Raw genomic sequence first — 16359 nt, 5'->3', positions numbered from 1 at the left:
CATGACCAGCCCCCACTAAAAACCCAGGGTGCCAAGTCTCTAATGAGCTTATGTGATAGACATTTCACAGGTACAGTGACAAGTTGTAGTTAGGAAATTAAGTGCATTTCTGCAAACCACTGGGAAAGGACCGTTGGAAGCTTGTGGCTTGTTTGCTGCAGTCTTCACTCCATGCACCTCTTCCCTTTGCTGATTTTGCTTTACGTCCTTTCACTATAATAAATCATACTGATAAGTATGCCATATGCTGAAACCTTTAGGTGATTCTAGCGAATCATCAAACTTGGGGGTGGTCCTGGAGACCTCCAACACGGTAAGAAACCATTATCAAAGTTAAAAAAAAAAAAGACTTAAAAACTTCAAATACTGAAGTCATAGATACAGAACATAAACTTGCTCCACATAAAATAACAAACAAAAAAAAAAAGATAGAATCAATCACCTGAGGAAAAAATCAAAAATCCATCAAGAAAAAAAAGGGGAAGATTTGAAAAAGAACCAAATAGAATTTCTAAAAATGAAAAAGCTTGAAGAGATAATGGCTGAGAATTTTTCAAAATCAAGAAGATGCATGATTTCAGACTTGGAAAGCACAATATATACCAAAAAGAATAAAAACAAAAAAATCAACAACTAGCATATTTTAGTGACACAACAGATCACCAAAGATAAAAAGAAGATCTGAAAAGCAGCTAGAGGAAAAAGGCAGATAGACCACTTATACAGAAATAATAATTAGATGAGTAGAAGTGTTTTTGAAAGCAATAAAAACCAGAAGTAGGTACAATAATAATCTCAAAGTGCAAAAAGAAAACTGTCAATTTAGAATTAAGACCCTGAAAAAACAATCTTTATGAAAACAAGGGTGAATTTAAAACTTTTAAGTAAACAGAAAGAAATAATTTACTATTAATAGATACTTGCTAAAGAAATTTCCAAAGGGCATACTTTAAAAAGAGAGGAAATCATCCCAAAAAGAATAGTCTCAGATACAAGGAATATATAAAATGGTAAATGTTTTGTTAATCTAAATAAAAATGACCTGTGGGGTTATAATAGGATAAAACTAAAATATTATCCCATAATGTCATGCAAATTATGTTAATGTAGTTAAATAGATTAAAGTCTTCCTATTGTTTGGTAAGGAAGTAGATATGTTTGTCTTTGTTAAGTTAACTAAGTTTGGTTAAAATTAAGACTAATCACTAAAAGAGAGAGTGAGTGAGACCAACAACGAGAGACTCTAAACCTTCTAAGGCATCAGAGGGGAAATTATGGAATAGAAAAAATAAAATAAGAAGTGGGGAGTGGGGAGCTAGCAAAGGTTGATTAATGAAAGAATAAAGTATTTTATAGAAATGCCAACATATGATGGTAGAAACAAATTATAACAAATATAAATAGATTACATTTGTCAGGTAAGAGGAAAATTACCAGTGATTGGATATAAAGTAAAATTCATGTATGTTAATTTTCCAGGGATGTTCCTAAAAGAACAGAGAAAAGTTGAAATTAAAGAGTACACACACACACCTAAACCAGGCAACCATTAATCAAAAGAAACCTGGAAAACCACATTTACAAAAAACAAATACATATTTAAAAACCATGAGAATCCCTATGAAATGGTAAACATTATGCTTACTAAGAATATTTTTAAAAAATACTAAGTTTGTATGCAGCTAGTGAAATAGCCTCAAAATATTTAAGGCAAAAATAGATATACTTTAGCAACCAGAAAGTAATGTTTAAACATTGTCATCCCAACTTGATAGCTTCTCCCTTATCTATGGGAGTTTTACTGTTTCAGGAAATATGCAATACATTGTAATTTTTCCACTTAACATAACAGAAAATAGGCAACTAGTTAGAAGTTATTTTTTCACAGAACATCTGATTTTTCAAGAACAGATTAAGCAGGAGATAGCAGTATATTTATAAGAATAAGTGATAAAATTATTTTCAAAAAACAAGGGAAAGGTAATTTAGACCAAACATCATAAGAAAAAACTTTAAAAATGTGTACAAAATAGAAAAAATATAAATCATAATGAAAGCTAACATCTAGTGGTAGGAAGCCCTAAAGATGTCCCATGACAATCTCTGTCTTCTGGTATTCATGACAAGAGGAATTTAATGTATTTTTGAAAAAATAAAAATGAAAACACAACTTAGCAAAACTTGTGAAATGCAGTGGTGCATAGAGAAAAAAGTATAGCACTGAATGCATATATTAGAAAATAAAAAGAAATTTACAATAAATCAATGATCTAACTTTCCACTTTAGGAAGCTAAAAAAAAAAAAGGAAAAAGAAAACCAATTAAATCCAAAGTAAGCAGAAGAAAAGAAATAGTAAGAATTATTAGAAATCAATGAACTTGAAAACAGGAAAGTGATAGAAAAAAAAAAAAAATCAATGAAACCAAAAGCTGATTCTCTAAAAAGATCAATAAAAGTAATAAACATCTAGGTAGCTTAGGGAAAAATAAAATCAACAAAACAGAGGACAGAAATTGCTACTATCAGAAAAGAAAGAGGAGACATCACTACAAACTCTAGGGACAGTAAAAGGATAATGTGAACAACTCTGTATTTACAAATTTGACACCTAGATGAAATGGACTAATTTTTTGAAAGACACAATTTGCTAAAATTCACACAAAAAGAAATAAACAACCTTAAATAGATCCATATCTATTCAAGAAATCGAATCAATAATAACCTTCGAAAAGAGAAAGCACCAGGCCAAAATGGGTTCTCTAGTGAATGCGACCAAATATTAAAGGAAAAAATTCTCTGTAAATCTCTTTCAGAGAATAGAAGTAGAGGAAATACTTCCTAACTCATTCTATGAGGTCAGTATTACCATAATACCAAAGCCAGACAAGGACATTACAAAAAAAAAAAAAGAAAAAATACCAATATCTCTCACAGATATAGATGCAAATATCCTCAAGAAAATATTAGCAAATGAAATTTGGCAATATATAAAAAGAATTATAGTAAACCACAACCAAGTGGGATTTATCCCAAGTATGCCAGGCTGGTTCAATATGCAAAAATCAATTAATGTGCTCAATCACATGAACAGTCTAAAAAAAGAAAAATCACATGATCATTATCAATAGATATAGAAAAAAACAACTGACATAATCCAACACCTATTCATGATAAAAACTTTGAGAAAACTAGGAGAAGAGGGTAACTGTCTCAACTTGATAAAGAATACAGGTTGGGGCAAAAGCAGGTTTACAGTTATTCACAGGGAAAATAATATCAGTTAATGAACTTTGTGTTTTGTATACTTACAACTATAAACGTACTCTTGCCCAACCCTGTATATACAAAAAATATACAGCTAACTTATTTAAAGTTTTCTCACTAAGATCAGAAACAAGGCAATAAAGTTCCATCATCAATCCTTTTCGACACCATACTGGATGTGCTATCTAATGCAATAAGGCAGGAAGAAATAAAAGGTATACAAGTTGAGAAGGAAGAAATAAAACTGTCTTATTTGCAGAAGACATGATCGTTTATGTAGAAAATCCAACAGAATTCACTGAAGTCTACTCTAAATCCAGTTTTATTAAGAATTTTGCTGCCACACCAATGTATTTGAAGAAATAATTTTACAGCTTTAACATTTTAGTGTCATGTTATGCTACAATGCTTTATTTACAGTTCTCCAGAATATATTTCAGTTGTCCACCCACTGTTTCAAGTGTGAAATGAATGGAAAGCATAAAGAAGAAAACAATTCTATAATTTAAAAAATATAGTTCTATTAGTGGTTATTATTTTTAGTTTTCTTTTGAGGATAATCCACTGGCTTTTACTGCCAATGAGTTTCAGAGTCAAGTTGTTTTCAAGGCAGAATTCCACAGAATCAAGAGGCTAGCAGTCCAATATATTTTACAGGTGACATCTGACAGTTTCTGAGTAGCTGCAAATCATTTTTTTTCGCATTTTTTTTCAAAAGTCGTGGATGATGAAGAGGAATCATGACTTCCATCACTACTATACTGCTCATATAAAGTCTGAAATTAAAAACACGTATCCGGTTTATAATTTAAAATTCAACATATTATCAAATTAATTACATATTTTAATATATAATAATTTTCTCTTGTTCTTATAATTAGGAAATTAGTTTACAAAATGGTTGGAAATAATTAAGAATTTTAACAACTAGCTTGGCCTAAGAATCAACCATTATGAGTTACAACTCAATTTTTCTATAAGAGAAATGTAAATAACATGCTTTTAATAAGCATATATGTCTTTAAGGACTTCTTGATCTCCCTTACTTTTTCTCAAATAAAGCCAGTCTTAAGTATCTATACTGTAAAATACAGTCAGTAGGAAATATACTTTCCAATAATATTTAACCTAATTAATAAGTATAATGAACTATATTAAAGTCTGTATTTTAAAAAGGGTTTAAGGCTAAGCCAACATCTAATTTATGAAGATGATATCTCTGCCATCAAGAAACACAAAACCTTAAGGATAAAGGTAACTAATCGACCTTAATTTCATTTATAAAAGGCTTTAAACAACACAATGGTAGAAACTTAAAATATGGAGATATGAAAGATAGAGCTAATCATAACAAATTTGTCCAATTTTAATTCCTAAAGCCATTAGCACTTGAGAAAATTTAGGAAAAAGTTTACTCTTTATCACATAAATGCAAAATAGTGAATAAATAGTTAATTCCTCTAGTAATGTGTCCAACTTCTTGACATCTTAGACTGGCTTTACCCATACCCAGAGAGCTAAAAGCTCCCCTTAATTTTATGATAATGTTATAACTGAAATATATTATTAGTAACTGCTTGGTAGCTAAACAGGTTGATAAATGAGCACACATAAGGTTCTAGAAATGATTAGGTGTTTGATGGCAGTGAGATCCAAAAATTATGTTACAGATAAAAGCACGCATTGCGAAGCTGAAAGTTTTGAGATATTGGCTTTGAGAAATGTACTGATTGCTACATACAGCTTCACGTAAGTCATTCTATGTGACAAACACTGTGATATCTTTAAGATGATTTAAGAAAAAAATTGGTGTAAGAAATGAATTCAAAAGCTGTGTTAAAAACGGTGCTGATTTAAAAGATTCCTCATTATATTTATTCCAGTTGAGACTTGACAGCAACCTTCTGAATGCACTTTATACAACAATCCACTTTCAGTTATGCTATATGCATAATAAGAATGTAAATCAAATAAATCTACATGTGTCAAAAGCACATGTTAAGTACATAAATGTAGATACTTCATAGTTGATCTGACAATTGGACCAACTTTTCTTTGAATTATCCACTTAAGTGTCTAACTCACTAAACTATATAAAACAATTAAAATTAATGTAGATAGATAATAGAAATATTTACTTTAGCAGCTTTCAAAATGGAGTTAGGAGAATTCAGACCAACAAGTTGGCCCAGAACGTGTTTCATTTCTTCAGAGGTTCCCTTATGGTTACCTATAAAAAAAAAAAAAAAAAAAATCAATAACACACAGGTACCAATAAGAAAAATACAACCTGATACACAAATACACATTCCATTTAACACTACAATAACTGACATTCTTGTGATTTATCCCTGATCATAGCTCCTTACCTAGGATAAATAAAAATATATGCCAACAAGTAAAGAAAAGTGATGTAATTTATTTTACTATTTAGCATTAAAAAAAAAGAAAAAGAAACTTTCTTAAGGAAGGAAGCAGTTTGGAAAAGAGCAGCCAATTCAGATTGTTTTCTTGTAATAGTTAAAAGTCTGTTTATATTAGTAACCTGGTAATAAATTGATTTTTAAAGAAATACCTGGATGAACTTGAATATGAACATATGGGTGCGCCAGAAGCTCAGCAATGGATATCCTTCGTTTAGGGTCCCTTATTAAACAACACTATAAAAATAAAGATTTCTTTTTTAAATAAAACAAGTTTTCTTACGTAATATTGATAATGTATTTTTTCAAATTCCATATTATAGAAGTTGCTTTATAGATAGCCTACTCAGAAATGAGATGCCATATTTTGCAAAATCCCCAAGTATTAATTTTAAAAATAACACATTCAAAGTGAACTTAACCTTCAAACTAATTTAGTCAGCCATTTCTTTCAATGGACCAGTTAGATAAGCCACTTACATAACTCCAATCATTTCATTAAACAATACAATTGACCCTTGAACAACACAGATTTAAACTGCATAGTCCACTTTTTCAATAAAAACTATAAATTTTTATTTCTATTCCTTATGATTTTCTTAATAACATTTCCTTTTCTCTAGCTTACTTTATTATAAGAATACAGCATTAATACGAGGTCTGTCCAGAAAAAGTCCAATCATGCTTAATATAATGAGAATGGTTTGCATGACATCAGTGTAATCTGGGAGCCAAGGAGAGTGGACTAGAATGTACATGTGTGAACAATGATGACTTCACTGTCTATACTAGTCAGGAGGGGCAGCAGACACTGCTGAATGAGCACATGTACTATGTGGCTGTCGCATTCAAAATGACTTAGGGAGTAGAGCAATGGTTCTGCATCAAATTTTTCGTTAAGCTTGAACATTCCTCAATGGAAACTATTCGGATGCTTCAGAGGACACAGCTGTGGGCAACTGGTGATTGGCAGCTCCATCACAACAACGCACATGCTCATGAATTCCGTCTCATGCAGAGTTTTTTTGCGAAACATCAAACCACCCAGGTGACTCAGCCCTCCTACAGCCTGGATCTGGCACCCTTCAACTTGTCTTTTCCCAAAACTAAAATCACTTTTGAAAGGGAAGAGACTTCAGACCTTTGATGAAATTCAAGAAAATACGACGGGGCAGCTGATAGTGATTGGGAGAACTGTGTGAGGTCCCAAGCCTACTCTGAAGGGGGCTGAGGCGTCATTGTCCTATGTACAATGTTTCTTGTATCTTTAATAAATGTTTGTTTTTTATAGTACACGGCTGTATACCTTCTGGACAGACCTTGTATATGTAACATACAAAATGTGTTAACCAACTGTTTATATTATGGTTAAGGGTTCTGGTCAAGAGTAGGCTATTACTCGTTAAGATCTGGAGAGTCAAATTTCATATGCCAGTCTTGAACTAAGGGGTTGCATCCCAACCTTCAAGTTGTTTAAGTGTCAACTGTATATAACATATTGTTCTTCTATATCCATATACTATTAATATTACCTTTAACACATCTTGAAGATCCTTCTCTGGAATATCAGGAAATTCAATTTCATGATTAGGGTCAATTATGGCATGTAATTTAGAAATCTGATTAATTATGTGCTGAAATGGTGTTTTCCCATAAGTCATATAGTACAAAATGCATCCTAAGGACCAAACATCACTTTTGGGGCTTATCTAAGTAAAACAAACAAACAAACAAACCAAAGAATAGAATTAAGTGGCCATTATTTTCATATAAAATTAAATATAAGAATATTATACACACATATACAAATATATATCTAATATTTAAAATCATAAGTAAACCTCAATTATTATGTAAGCACTAGATTATATTTATATGACAAAACATCTTTTTCTATTTTTTATTATAATTATTTTATCAAGAAATGAGCTTCACTTTAAATCTTACAACAAACTCATAATTAAAATATTTCAACTAAAACAAAATATTACATTCTTATCAACTGACGGAAATACAAAACTAAAAAATAAAACTGCAAATTTTAAATTTACTTGTTTTTCCTGAAGTTATTGGATTACAGTAATTTTTATATAAATTTATAATATATAAGTACGTATGGCTTTTTTAAGAAGTTATTTAAGTTGAGCTATCCTAAACCCAAGAACACGAACTATAGAGCCAGGTAGAGCTGGGTTTGAATCCTGGCCCAAATAGCCAAGAGATGTTCACTAGAAAGCAATGTGAGACAGAATTACATTGGGAGGAGTTTTGAGCTCTTCAATAGCAGGGATAAATTCACATGTTGGGATAAAAATTTATCTTCTATACAGAATCACTAAGGCCATTGGATAGCAGCAGGTGATTCAACTGAATTGAGATTTTCCAATATATATTAAAGCACTGAGTTGACAATTAAAAAATTGTAAATTTTGAATCTAATTCAAAATAAATATTATTCTAAAATAAAAAATAAAACAATTTTAAAACTGAAATTACAAATTTTAGGAATTAATGAAAATAAGAAACACTATAGTAAAGCCCATAAATAGAAGCTAAAGTAAAACTCAGTAAAATTCAGTTTTACTATTTTAATTATATGTAAGCATACTAAGATTAAATAAGCAATTATTTGAATCCAGAGGCTAGGAAAAAAAAACTTATAGAAATAAAGATAAAAGCAGAAATTAATTAGTGAGCACCTGAAGAAAGAATAAATGAATTCAAGACCTGTTTCTTTAAAAATAACAAAACCATGGCAAGTCTAATAAAAAAAAGACAACAAATCTAAGCATAAGAAGAGAAGCTAAACAAATACAAAATGGCATAATTTTATACTAGTTATTTGAAAAGATATTTAGAAGTCACAATTTTCTAGACAGGAAAATGTAATTTAGTAAATAAAGGCACATTTAATGATCAATTATTTTGAAATGGACAAATGGACAATGTACTAAGCGTTTTATATTATTTCTCATTTAATCCTCCATTATTTTTAAAACAGGTACTGTTTGTGAGCCTAAGTTACAGATGAAGAAACTAGGCAAGTTACACCATGAAGACAGTTAGTGAAGAGACAGATCTATGACTTGAACACAGTCCCTGGGTGACAATGTGTGCTTCTATCCAGCTGGTTACACTGTGACAGAGCAAGGATTACCTTGGGAGCGGAGGCATCATGGCAGGCAAAATGAGCCCAACAAGGGGCACTAATGAGGCTAACACAAAGCTCACTGAGGTGGTCAAATAAGATAAGGGGGAAAGTGGCCAATGGCAGGCCAGGAAAAATTATTCACTAGAGTCGTATTTGAAAATGTAGTATACACAAATGAATAATTGGTAAGAAATAAAATTTAAGAATCAGAGGGGAAACAAAGACTTCAAAGATTATCAATTCAATGTTATTTATGCTGTCCAAACTAGAGCTAGTTTAGTGTTAATTTTTTTCTTTAATTTTATTACTTAAAAATACTGTAAGTGCATTTCTTGTAGGAGCACACTGTGAGGCATCACCATATTAAAAGCACAATATTTAAGAACAACCTCAAATCAATAAAGAAGGGAGAAATTAAATCCCATGACAATCTACTTAGGAGGTCTCTGTGAAGGCCTAAAAAATTTCACTTTCAGTTATCTGATAAGTTTATTCAGAGAACAGACTATTCCCTATTAATGTGAGATAAATGACCGATAACCTACAGAGTACCTTTGATTTGGATTTCCCATTCTCTCTTGAGGATGACATATCTTTGATTGCTTCTGGTGGCATATAATTAACTGTACCAACCTATTTGTCAAATCACAGGAAAAAAAATCAATGAAAATATTAAATTCTGCTTTAGATTTTTAAAAACATGACTGCCAGATTCTTGGAATCTTGGGTTATTACACAGTTTAGTAATATGTCTGGAAAAACTCAAAACACCTGACAACGATATTAAGATATAAATTTCTTCACAACTCCAGCAAAATAAAGTTCTTAAACAGCAAATTGACTCCTATCGGATTGCTGAGCATTTTCTATGATTATGGTGGATAACTATGATAACACTGTACAGGCTAAAATTATATTACAATAGTCCCTCTCTATATCGCGGTTCACTTATTGTGGCCTCACTGTATCGCACGATTTTTTAAAACATTATATTTAATTATTTATCACGGATTTTTCGCTATACCGCGGGATTTTGTGGTACTGTATACCTATGTTGTTAAAGTTATGTAGGTTTAAGAGTGCAGAGACTTCCGGCCAAGATGGAGGCATAGACCAACACACTCTGTCTCCCTCCACAACTGAGGATTACAACTACCCCAAAACCAAAAATAACCAGAAGTTCCAGAAAATAAAGCTATATGTAAGCCCAACATATGAAGTCATAAACAAGTGGTGCTTGTCCCGACAGGTAGGAGGGGCGAACCTGTGGCTGAAAAATCAAGCTGTGCTGGAGGCAGCAGCTGCAGCAATGAATAGCGAGACCCAGTAAGCAGACACCCTTATCTGGGGGGAGGAGAGAAGCGCCTGGGAGCTGGTCCTGGCTGCAGACCAGACCTGTCAGCTCTCGATTCCAATGCTGGGGAAGGCAGACCCCATTGTCTCGGACTGTGAGGCCGGGAGGGCGTGAGGACCGAGGAGGAGGCTCCCAGTCTCTCAGTGGAGAGTGACAGCAGGAATCCATCTTGGACTCCTGCCCCCACACAAAGCGCCACAGGTTGTGATGAGCACACGAGGCTCCACCCAATATAGAGGAGGTGTGACAGCGCCCCGCCCAAGAAGGAAAGAGAAACAAAACTGTCAGAACTGCAGAATTAATGATTGAAATACCAATCAGTCAGCTAACCAAAAAACAAATAAAGGACTCGACTGAGAACAAATAAAGAATCTTTCTGAGGCTCAGTTCAGAGCTATAGTCATAACCTAACAGTGGGACTTAATCAAGACAGGGAAGGAATGAAGGCTAGTCCTGCTGAAATGAACAAAAATATATACAAGACAAGTGGTGAGGAAGGGAAAGCCAGGGATCAAATCAACAAATCGGAACATAGGGAGGGAACAAACAGTCAACCAGCGCAGAAAGAGGAAACAAAAAGTGAGAAATATGAGGAGAGGCTCAGAAACCTCTGGGACAGCTATAAGCGAACAAACATTCGAATTATAGGATTGCCAGAGGGTAAAGAATAAGAACTAGAAATTGAAAAATTATGTGAAAAAATAATGAAGCAGAACTTCCCTAACTTGGAAAGGGAATGGACTTACGGGTCCAGGAAACACAGAGAGTTCCACATAAACTGGACCCAGGGAGAACCACACCAAGACACATTATAGTCAAAATGTCAAAAGTTAAAGATAAAGAGAGAATCTTATAAGCAGCAAGAGAGAAGATAAGAATTAGGTACAAAGGGGTCCCAATTAGACTATCAGCTGACTTCTCAAAGGAGACTTTACAGGCAAGAAGGGGCTGGTAAGAAATATTCAAAGTAATGAAAATCAAAAACATATAACCACAATTACTCTATCCAGCGAAGCTGTCATTCAGAATAGAAGCGCAGAGAAAATGTTTCCAGGACAAAGTAAAACCGAAGGAGTTCATCAGATCCAAACCACTGTTATATGAAATGTTAAAGGGACTTGTTTAGAAGAAAGAGGATCAAAACTACATACATTAAAATGAAAACTGTATCACAACAACCAATAACAGAAGCTAGGGAATTGAAACAAAGGCAAACTAAGTAGGCAATGAGAGTGGAAAAAGAACTATAGGTATGGGTAACATATAGGGGGGAGGTCAGCGGGGAGGGGGAAGGGGGAAAAGGGAGGGAGATGGTACAGGAATTAAAAAGCATAGTAGGAGGGAGTGGAGTAGACAGGAAGATGTTGAGAAGAACTATATGCACAACCAATGGACATGGACTAAAAGTGGGGGACAACTGGGGGTGGGGGGGTCACAGGGTGGAGGGAAGTAGAGGGAAAAGAAATTGGGACAACTGTAACAGCATAATCAATAAAATTAAAAAACAAAAAAAATGTGCAGAATATGTTTAAGAACACAGTAGTGTTTATAAAAGTGTGGAAAAGGTTAATAAGGGAGTGGGAAAGGTTAGTAAGGGACTGGGAATAGTTTATAAGTGTGGGAAAGGTTTATAAAGCCTTAAAATATATAAAAATACTAAAATAAATGTAAGGTTCCTACTTCACGGATTTTAACCTATCATGGGGTTGGGGGGTGTCTAGAACGTAATACCCGTGGTAAGTGAGGGAATAGTGTAATGGCTACAAATTTTGAAGAAATTAATCAATCATTTCTGTCCTAGGACAGACTCAGAATGCTCTGTTATTTTTTTCTTTTAAATAAACCAACCAACCAACAATCTAGCTGTTCTCCAAGAACTCCCTTGGGCCCATGTCCAAATTGACATGGGATGGATTTCTAAATAATGCAAGAGCTTTCACAGTAAAACTATGCTAGCCTTTTAAGACATTCATTTTTATTCTAAAATAAACAGTTCTGCTTTCAAACATGGAATACTGTATTTTAAGGGCTTTAGTATAGAAGATATCTTCAAGGCAATATACAAATAAATGTTCAGCCATATTTTTAATATAAAGTGATTGTTATGTAAAATTATTTGAAAGGCACCCTGCTTATCTACTCTTCTTATAAAAGTCTAGTGTTACTCCTAGAATTAAGGCAGACCCACATCAGAAACCTATATACATAGAACATATCATCTTTGCTCCAGGAAGGTTTTTAGTTATTTTTTGGCGTCATCACCTCAGTTTTTATGGGGACAACTTTATTAAGTTTGCTATTGCATATCCTATTATAAAAATGTAGTCGAGTACAGTATTCATTATGGTGTTTTCAAAATTAAGAATTTTTTCAAATGTAAATGATAAGTTTTACTTCTTTGAAAGAATGAAATTATATTATCTCATGGACAGTTAAAAAAAAAATGTAACTGCAATCCCTTTTTGGTAACTGACCGGAAATTCTGAGACCAAGTTTCAGATGAATTTTAGATCACGGCCAAGATGATTTCCAAGACAGGTATTACTGCCTTTCTACCTCAACTATAGGAAAACACTCAAAATTGATGAATACATTTCTATGAGATCTTGACTTTCTATACAAATTGTATTAATCATGGCTTTGATTTGTTTTTATAGTTCTATTCTTATAAAAAGGCTTTGAGTCCTATGAAGAATGAGGTAGGTGAAAATAAAATCCCTATTAGCAAAATAATACTTGACAAGTGAAAAGGAATTGAACTCTATTGGGTAGTAATCAACTATTCATTAAGTCTTACCTGAGAATCTTTAATAATACTTGTTGTATCTGGTTGCAGTTGGTTTGCAATCCCAAAATCAATTAGCTTTAGCATTCCATCAACTATCAGAAAATTAGCGGGTTTCAGATCACTGTGAACAATGCCTTCAAAATAAAAATCCGTTGTAATATATTAGACAATGTAAAACATTCTAAATACAAAAAATTTCAAAATATATGGACTGGGTTGAGTCCTTTAATCAGTCAATCAAATTAAGTATTCATTTTAATTATATTCTGCAAACATAGAGCACCAGCTATGTGCCAGGCACTATTCTAAGTTTGTTGCTTGTATTAAATCATTTAACACATCAGTGCTGAGGTAATTATTATTATCCCCATTTTTAGGTGAGGGAACTAAGGAAAAGAGTTTAAATAATTTATTCAATGTCACAGGGCCTAAGTGACAGTGCCATGAGTTGAAACCAGGCAGTCTGGCTTCAGCATTTATACTTAACCATTGTAATTCACCAGCCATTAGAGAATACTTTAATTATACTGCCAGACAGTAAGATACTACTGTTACTGATGCCTCCATCCCTATAGCCTGATCTTGATGACTGGTAAATTATTTTTAATTTATAAAAGGAAGAAGTCAGGAGACAAATTACAACTATCCAGGAAAACAGTTTTTAAAAAAAGATAAAGTAGAGGCAAAAAAGCCCTAACAACAACCAAGTTGAAGGAAGTAAAAAACCAACCAGAAGGTAGGGCTAACAGTTAAAAACCAAAACAACAACAATAAAAAACCAACTCCCACAGCTGTTTTGTATTGTAAAGTATACAATACAAAATGACTAGAATAAGTGAAATGAGTATCTCGGATTTTTAGGATGTCTGAACCCCAAAGTCTCAAATCTGCTATAATCCAAGTATTTGGAGACCCAGGATTATGACCATGTTAATATTGATAAAGATACATTTTGCATTTATTTATGCATCATGGATGTGGGACTTGAGTTCATGCTCTATTGTTTGGTTGACAGTGTTTTAAAGAAATGGTTTTGTCCCTGTAAATAAACTTCTAAAATATTTAGTTTAGTCTGAAGTTGCCAATAACCAATAACTTAAAATTATAGGTGTATGTCTCTAAGATGACATTAGTAATGGATATTTAAACTTTACATAATAAGAGATTTTAAAATACCATGTTGATGAATTGTGTGAACTGCCTCTAACATATTTTTCCAGTAACTCTTGCGTTCCCATGGGTCAATGGATTTTTTCTTTTTAAGCCAACTATTAAGATCAATATTTCCACACTCCATTACCATGTAGATGTACTGGTCTGTGATTTCACTGCCATTAAAAACAAACAAATAAAAACAACAAAACAATAAATGGTTAGGTTATACTACTAAGATCTACTAGGTCTTTATCTCAAGAATTATAGCAAAAAATGTTTTCTTTTAAAGTTAAAAATTCTTACTAATCATAAAGTCGAATGATCTTATCACTGTGTTGTTGCAGTTTATTCAAATAAGCAATTTCATTCCGGTAACTCTCAACGGTTTGGCTATCTGCTTCTTCTAAGTTAACATACTTTATAGCATGTATCTGTTTCTTTTCATTCAACACTTGAAATACCTATATAGTAGAACAAAAGGAAAAGTTTAGAATGTACTAATACAATACTGAATTTATTAGACAGGTTAAGGAACACTAATATAAATAAAAGGTCTGGGCTTACTCTGAGAATAGGAAAAAAAAAAAAAAAAAAGCATGTTAGGAGAGTAATAGTCCATTCTCAATTACCTATGACAAAGGGCATTTAGTAACTCAAAGGCATAAACCCTAAAAAGTTTCTATATCAACATGTAAGAAAGGTAATTTAAATTTCATATGTCATAGCACTTTGTTTAATGCTTAAATAGGGGAATAACCTAAGAAAGAAGATATTCAGAAATGTTAAGGAAGACTAAGGACTATAATAGTCAATTCATTCCACAGATGTTGTTTTTACCATTGTGCCTGGATCTGACAATTTCATTCATGTGGTAGAGAATATTTAAAATTATGAGAACAAAGGAAATGCATACAGAAAAAGAAACTAATATTATTCAAGTATTACTACTTATGGTACTAATTGTAAGTGATCAGTATATTCAGCTGTAAAAAAGTAGATTAGGTCTAATTTTCAAAGTCAAGTTTACAGAAACAAGATACTGTAAACATGTCAGGATCTCTGAGGTGCAGGTGTTCCAGCTGGACAGTCATTTTCTAAGCAATATTGATAGGGCAGATAATACATTTGAAAACCCTGGCTGGGTAGCTCAGTTGGTTAGAGTTGTCCAGATAAACCAAGGTTGCAGGTTCAATCCCCAGTCAGGGCACATACACCAAACAACCAATGAATGCATATATAAGTGGAACAACAAATTAATGTTTCTCTCTCTCTAAAAATCAATACATAATTTTTTTTTTAAGTAGAAAACACAGCTAGTGTGTCTAACCTTCGGCAAATACGCAACACGAATGGGGCTTCCAGAAGACAATAATTCAAAATACAAAGTGCCAGTGTAAGCAAGGAAAATTATATTCATTTACCCCTTTTGACACACTGAAGTAAATATTACTTATTTAAAAGCCATTTAACCTTGACTATCCAGCCGATACTGGCAAGGAATAAGAGTCAAAGAGTGAATCAGGTTGTCAGGTACAACTTAGTTACTTAAAAAATTTTAAATGCAAAATTCTAACAAAGTATTACTGGGCTTACTTGCACACACAGCAAATTAGAGGGTGAGGGGCATATAATAATCATAGGGCAAGAGGCAGCAGAAAATAGCAAGGAAAAAGATAAAAGGAATTTTAACATAGCATAAAGCCATTTTGTATAAGGTAAATAGCCTTACAAATCTCAAAGAACTGAGTTATCTGCCATTCTGTTTTAACACAATAAATGTCTTTAATAGTACCTACTGCACGGTTTTGGAAGAATAACTGAGATAATGTGTTTGGAGAGTAGTAAATGCTAGCTACCACCATTAAAGACAATTAGGACAGAATAAAGTGGACATTCTAAAAGATTAAATTTGTCAGGTATATTAGAAAAAAGATTTGCAGGATATGAAAACTATATAATGAGATCTCAAATATTTTGAGCAAGTGACAACTTTTTTCCCCCTTAATTTTTAGAAAGAAGGTAAGGGAGGGAGAAAGAAAGGGAGAGAAACATCAACTTGAGAAACATCATTTGCTACCTCTTGTATGCACCCCACTGGGGCCCAAACCTGCAACCCAGGCAATGTGTCCTGACCAGAAATCGAACAGGCAACCTCTTGCTTTGTGGAATGGCATCCAACCAACTGAGCCACACCAGTCAGGGAGCAAATGAAAACTTTTAAAC

General features: G+C 33.0%; 1 protein-coding gene across 3 annotated transcripts in view; it reads right to left on the bottom strand.

The window, feature by feature from the left end:
- Window positions 1-3588: 3588 nt before the first annotated feature.
- TTK (TTK protein kinase) overlaps window positions 3589-16359 on the bottom strand; it is a 35177-nt gene continuing 22406 nt past the window's right edge. For all 3 annotated transcript variants that reach the window (XM_090280519.1, XM_090280518.1, XM_090280520.1), the window contains 8 exons: window positions 14440-14597; window positions 14158-14309; window positions 12991-13115; window positions 9392-9472; window positions 7221-7397; window positions 5841-5925; window positions 5404-5495; window positions 3589-4041 (listed from right to left, as the gene is read on the bottom strand). In XM_090280519.1, the coding sequence (XP_090136645.1) occupies window positions 3955-4041; window positions 5404-5495; window positions 5841-5925; window positions 7221-7397; window positions 9392-9472; window positions 12991-13115; window positions 14158-14309; window positions 14440-14597 (957 nt within the window). In that variant the 3' untranslated portion in view covers window positions 3589-3954. The remainder of the gene's footprint in view (window positions 4042-5403; window positions 5496-5840; window positions 5926-7220; window positions 7398-9391; window positions 9473-12990; window positions 13116-14157; window positions 14310-14439; window positions 14598-16359) is intronic.

The sequence above is a fragment of the Furipterus horrens genome, unplaced genomic scaffold (genome assembly GCF_987537825.1).
Source record: "Furipterus horrens unplaced genomic scaffold, mFurHor1.1.pri manual_scaffold_6, whole genome shotgun sequence".
NCBI lineage: Eukaryota > Metazoa > Chordata > Mammalia > Chiroptera > Furipteridae > Furipterus > Furipterus horrens.
This window is presented reverse-complemented; position numbering and strand designations above follow the sequence as displayed.